At 48.0% G+C, this 6,474-nt stretch overlaps 1 protein-coding gene across 1 annotated transcript; it reads left to right on the forward strand.

Moving 5' to 3' along the window:
- Positions 1–899: 899 nt before the first annotated feature.
- LOC119375879 (uncharacterized) lies at positions 900–1,617 on the forward strand (the record flags this gene model as incomplete). Its single annotated transcript, XM_037645914.1, has 1 exon — positions 900–1,617. A coding segment is annotated over exon 1 (718 nt), but the record flags the coding sequence as incomplete, so codon positions are not given.
- Between the last annotated feature and the right edge of the window lie 4,857 nt (positions 1,618–6,474).

The raw sequence follows: 6,474 nt of genomic DNA on the forward strand, positions 1-6,474 counted from the left end.
GTTGAAGGCTGAATAGCTTAAGGACTCAAAGTTGCAGCCATACCTTTCCGCCACTCAAGGTTCTAAAATAGCGCGTGGGTTCTGTGTTGGCAATGGAATACTATATAAGAATTACATTGTGACTGGGCATTTACTGCTATTTATGGTACCGGACAGCCTCCGTTCATCTGTATTACGTGCCATGCATGATGACCACACTTCCGGCTACTTGGGATCATCGCGGACTCTGTATAGAGTTAAAGAGCGTCTTTATTGGCCACAAATACGTCAGATTACGGAGCAGTATGTCGCCACCTACGCGAGGTGTCAGCGTCACAAGCCGCCCACGAAAGTTACCGCCGGTCAACTCCAGCCTGTGCCGCCTGCGTGCTCGCCTTTTGAGCAAGGGGGATTTAACCTTTAGGTCCTTTCCTACGATCCTCCACCGGTAACAGCAGGATAGTCGTGTGCATCGATTACATCACTCGGTACTGCTAGACGGCAGTCATCCCCTCTGCGACTGCTGCTGGCGTCTCTATTCTTGCTACATTCCGTCATTTTCCAGCACGGGCCGCCCCGAGTGATAATCAGCGACCGTGGACGCCAGTTCACTGCAGTTGCTGTGAAGGAATTGCTACGCTTGTGTAATTCTACTTCTAGCGGCCATCGTCGCCTTCATCGGCTGACTATTAATTATGGCGCGCACAAGCGCATGTGCATGAGCACGCTCCTCGTTCCTCGTGCTGCGGGCTGCGAGGAAAAGAAAACGAAAATAAAGAATAGTCTTCTTCTGCTCCTACCATCGGTCTGAACGGTTCCCTGGTTTTTACGCTCGCCGCCACACGCATTGTTATAGTGGACCTAACCTCAGTCCCTATAACGTGGTGACCCGGACGTGATCGCAGAGCGAGCACTACATCATGGACGCGACCACAAGCGACAGACCGACGATCGGCGCAGAGGGCATCGCCACGGTGCAGATTCACCTGCCGTCGTTTTGGCCCCAGAATCCTGCAGCCTGGTTTACGCAGGTGGAGGCCATCTTTGCCCTTCGGCGCATTACCTCGCAACAAGCGAAGCATTACCATGCTGTCTCCGCGCTCTCAGCGGAAGTGGTTGCAGAGTTTCACGGCCTTGTGTGCACGCCCCATGAAATCACACCTTACGACCACTTTAAAACGACGGTGCTGAAACGCAAGTGTGTGTCTGTGCGCAGGCGTCTCCAGCGGCTTCTCAACGAAGAGGAGCTCGGCGACCGGCGACCGTCAGAACTGCTACGTCGCATGCAGCAGCTTCTCAGTGACTGTAAGTTGGATGTAAACAGCCCGCTGCTGCGAGAACTGTTTTTCCAGCGCCTGCCACAGAATGTAGTCCTTGCCTTGGCTACCGCACCTGACGACCTGCCCCTCGACAAGCTGGCGGAGCAGGCCGATCGCGTTGCTGACTATGCAGTAAGAGGTACTGCGGCTACGGCATCTAACGTTCCGTTGTCGCAACTCGAGGACCGGCAGTCTCGCCTGGAGCAACTGATCGACGACCTCGCCGAGACTGTTAATGCCCTACGGCCACCGTCTCACCCTCGTCTACGAGACCGCGATTACCGTCCCAGATTGTCTCCGAGGTCTAGCTCCCGTTCCGGTACTCGTCGACGCGTCTGCTGCTTTTTTACGTAGCTCGTAAAACAATCACGTGCTACGTGACGCCAACAGGCAGAAAAAAGAGTGTCCCACACTCGCCGCCATGCCTGCGATAGGCGCTGACTAACACTCCTAGGTTTAAATGCACATATATACCCCACAAAGTGGACGGGAGGATGACCCCCGCCGTAGCTCAGTGGTAGAGCATAGGACGCGTTATTCGAAGGTCGCAGGTTCGGTCCCTGCCGGCGGCAAGTTATCGTTTCGTCCACATTACTTTCTTCACATTTATATTCTAAGTACTACACATAACACCCCCTATACTTTCCTTGGCGTTACTGTCTGTTGGTTCTCATTAATATTGTGTCTAACAAAGATAAACGAGCCCTTACGAATCATCTCCTTTCCTTCAGGATACGTCACAGAAGTTTCTGGCTGGCACAACGCCTGTCGAGGAAGAAATGGTAAAATATTTCATGTTAGTGAATATGTTGCTAGCGAACGCTTTATGACAGCAGATAAGCTGAATATAAAAGATCATTGCAGTTTCATGTCCTCGATTAATTGCGATGACGATGATTATGGTGATGAAATAAACTTTTAATTTGTCAAAACAGTGTTTCCGAGCTCGTAAGCTCGGGGTCACCCTAGGTGGGCGCTGACTTTGTAGTCATTCTCACATCATGTATCACAAAAAATATTGCGACCTCCTTTGTTGCTGCTCTACAACTGTTGGGTGAAGCGGTATTACGAAAACGGTAACACGCTTACGCACAACGTGAGACTGCACAGCAGCATTTGCGCCATCGTGCGGAGGCTTCTTAATGACGTTCTTCCAAGTAGATGGCAACCCGCGAGCTTGTCGGCAAGGAGAGCAGCGACACCCGTTAATTAGAAAAAGTGTCAAACAAAACTACTGACCGCGCAGCGTACAAAGAACTGTCATGTCGATCAGACGAAGAAATCCCAATAACTTCTTTCGGAATGAAACTAGCATGTTTCGAGCAAAAAAAAACAAAACCACAGTTTCGCCTTAGGGGCGAAGCAATGAATGCGACAGCAAGAAATTGCAATGTCACAGGAAGAACGACAAGCAGCTAGAAAAGTGCTGCGCGCTGCTCAAGCACAAAAGATGCAGGAATAGAAAACGCACAAGGCGAGTGCGAACTAACAACTCCCACAGCTCGACGCTAGCAGCTTGCTGCTCAAACACAAAGAATTACGCACGAAAAAACGCACAGGTTTAGAAAGGACGAGCACGAACTGTCGCAGTTGTTGCTTCAACTAACCCCCTACTTTGGCTCTCCTAGCCAGCAGATCACTCCTTTCGCAAACGCGGCCGCTGCTGCAAGCAGAGTGTCCTTCGTGTGCTCTATAGCTTCAACGCAAAATTTGTGGTTAAAGCACAAGACGGTCAAAACTCCCCCTCAAGAGATAATCTGGCTAGCGCGGTCCACCACGCCCTGTATGTCAAAGTAGAAGTCGAAGGCGCACATCCCAACACCGCCCAAACATTAGACAGTTTTAGAATTGGGGACCCAATGAATTTGCAAGCCACCAGGACGCATGCGCAGAACGTAACCCACTCTCGGACTATTGCGCTCGCGTTGTCCCAAGGCCCTGCAGCGTCTTCCTTTCGGCAGCAAACAAAACCACAGAGCGCGCGGCCACAAGAGAAAAAAAGAAAGACGGCGCTTGGCAGTTGCACGTGCAGCCACGGTACGCGTTCCCGGCGGGCGTCGATTCTGGTCACTAATATAAAACTTCATTTGGCTCTATTTGGTACATATTCCTGAGGCTAAAATTACAGCACAAACGCACTGCTTTGTCCTTCTTACTTCTTCTTTACTTCTTTATCCCGGCACCCATGTGAATATAGTTTCATGCTTTCGCGTATAAAATACACTGTCATCCTTGTAACGCGTTTTGGTTTAGAGCTATTGTTGTGTGCACATGTACGGTAAGTTAGCCTTGAGCTTATATATGCATTGGCGTATGAAAGAACAAAGGAGTTGTTAGTCAATGCTTGTATAGTACTTTCCTTTTCTTCGTAGGGATCTTGTGCGTTTACGCTGTAATTTTAGCCTCACGATTCTGGTCGCGGTGTAACATATATACTGTGATACTGGTTCAGCCGCCTCGTTTCTTCCCTCCTCCTGCATAAGCGTACAAGAGCAAAAGCGTTCGCACTAGCTCGTGCCACCACGAGCCACGGGACGCTCTTCCTTTTCCCTTGCCGACTGGCCACGAGTGGCGTGTCGCTACAACAAAAAATAGAAAACTAGCCTGGGTCGCCAGTGATACGGCGCAAACGCATCGCGGGCAACGATGCAGCATGGCCCGGGTCTCGCATAATTTTAATTTCGCCACGTGTGGCGTCCCATGCGTTTCACCCAACGCCGCGTGAGTTTGTATTCTGCCGTTAGTATCCTGGAGAACGAACAGTGTGGGTGCTGTGTATGTTAAGGTAATTTTAATGTGACGAATTATGTAGCGCGCGGCTCACAGCAATAACAGGTCATTTTTCCATGAACTAAAAAACGAAGAATGAGGCATGGCGAACTGTTTAAGGCAGCGCGCTGCGGAGCGAGGGGTCACAGGTTCGAAACCCTGGGCGAGCGCATCGGATTTTTTTTTATTTTTGGCTTTTATTTGTATACACCTACATATACATATTTGGGACATCAAGGCGATGACAAAAATCCGCCGAGAGTGTCCATATTATCGCTATCGCAATAAAATACCGAACTTTCGGGACACAAACACATATTTCATTCAAATGTAACAATGTTCGTCGCAGTTAAGAAATCTTGAAGTAAACACTTTTGTACATAGGTCTTTGCTGCTTCATTATATGGATCTATCATAAAAAATTTGCCGATGTATTGACGTACTTCAGACACAACTGGTAAGTATCATATCGGATACAATAATTCCGGAAGATTCGCGTATGTGTATCAAAAATACTTCTTGTCTGAATATCTTCTATCGTATGGCAAAACAATTTCGAAGTATCTTTGCGCAGCCCTGACTTAGAGCTGGCGACCACGCCGGCAGTTCATCAACATCGATTGATGTGAAGTCGTGCAGCGTAATTACTCCAGGGAATCTGTCCGAGCTAAACAAATGAGGCTAGCACAGAAGCGACCGCGATGGCTCGTTGCAAAAGAAAGCGTCAACAGCCAACTCCTACTAATTTCCATTAGTATTAAACAGGTACTCGAACAGCACGGACAGAGTTGTTTGTGGCGGCTTTGGTATTCTGGGTTTTACGTCGGTCACGCCACCACCGTGTTTGTATCACGTATATGGCGAAGGAGAAGGCGGGGAAGGACGAACAAAACGCCAGGCCTGCGCGAAAAGCGCAGCACAGTCACAGCGAAAGCTGGAAGAGCGGCATTTCTAGAGCTCGTTATAAGCTCTCTTGTGGCTACTAATACAAATACACTAGCAACGTACCCACTACGTCACAAATCATAATTTTTGTAAAGTTGCGAAGCACCACCACGACACTATTCCTCATTCTGCGGAGAAGCGATGTAACATCTGTAAGGCATTCTGTGCACTTTGTTGATGCGACGGTTGATGACGATGAATTATGGCTGAGCCTTTGTAATGGGTTGGCAGCTTTAAACGACCCACTAGTTACGTAATTCGCACAGTGTGACGCCCGGCCGTTATTTAGCTCTGTCACCATGCTTTATATATCATACGTTAATGTGAGAAAGCAAGAGAGAGAGGAAATTAACTTTATTGAGACCATGAGGAAATGGATCATGGGAGCCTTATGGGAATCCTGGGCAACCAATAGAAGTGTACTTGCGAGGAACCCAGAACGCTCTAAATCATCATAATTTTTGTGAAGTAGGGAAGCAGCCACTATGGAATTTTCGTCACTCTGCTGAGAACCGTGGTTTCCGCTAAACACATGTAAGGCATTATATGCACTTTGTTGATGATGTGGCTGAAGACGATGAAGAAATACGACAGAGGCATTTGTAATGGGTTGGAAGCATTCAACAAGTCACTCGTTGGGCAATTCGCATAATGGGACGCCTGGTTGCAGAATTCACGTTGTGTGACGCCTGATTGTTATTTTACTCTTCTACACTACACTACATTAAATTACATTACACTACATATGTGGCTCCTTTCCGATATGAAGCCTGTATAGGGTATTTTTGCAAAGCAGTTTCAAGCACCGGCATGGCCATACGTTATCTCGTGCCACCAAAAAGCCATTCTATGCCTGTTGACATGCTGTTACTAATGGGTATGCACAGTTTATGAAAAACTCGCATGTTAGACAGGCATGCGGAACCCATGGTATCATCACGGTTGCATTTCATTCAAATGGCTTTTCAGCTAAAAGACTTTTATCAACAATTAGAGTTTCAGCCGGACTGGTATTCACTCTTCATGAAATGTATATCTTTAATACCCTTTTAGGACTTCTGTGTAACGCTTGTACGCTGGTAGAGGCCGCCTTGAATATTTTGTTCGCTATGTATGCTAATTACGCACATTTGTTATAAATACCATGAACGAAAAAAAAAAGAACCGGCATGGGTCTGAGGTAGAATACTGTGCTCCCACGCAGAGGGCCCAGGTTCGAACCCCGTTCCATCCCAGACGTTCTTTCTTATTTCGTTTTTTTTCTTATTTCGTGCGATAGTGGTTACGGACACCGGCGGCGGCGGCGGCGGCGGACAACTACGGCGCCAAAAACAGCCCTTGTTGTGATCTCATAACAGCTTTCGCTGTAAAATGCTCTTAACCATGGCTGAACCCAGTTGGCTATCATGTACTGAGGAAGGGAAGAAAACTTTGACAAATGAGTGAACAGTTGCAAGAGTTA

This window comes from Rhipicephalus sanguineus, unplaced genomic scaffold (genome assembly GCF_013339695.2).
Source record: "Rhipicephalus sanguineus isolate Rsan-2018 unplaced genomic scaffold, BIME_Rsan_1.4 Seq100, whole genome shotgun sequence".
Lineage (NCBI taxonomy): Eukaryota > Metazoa > Arthropoda > Arachnida > Ixodida > Ixodidae > Rhipicephalus > Rhipicephalus sanguineus.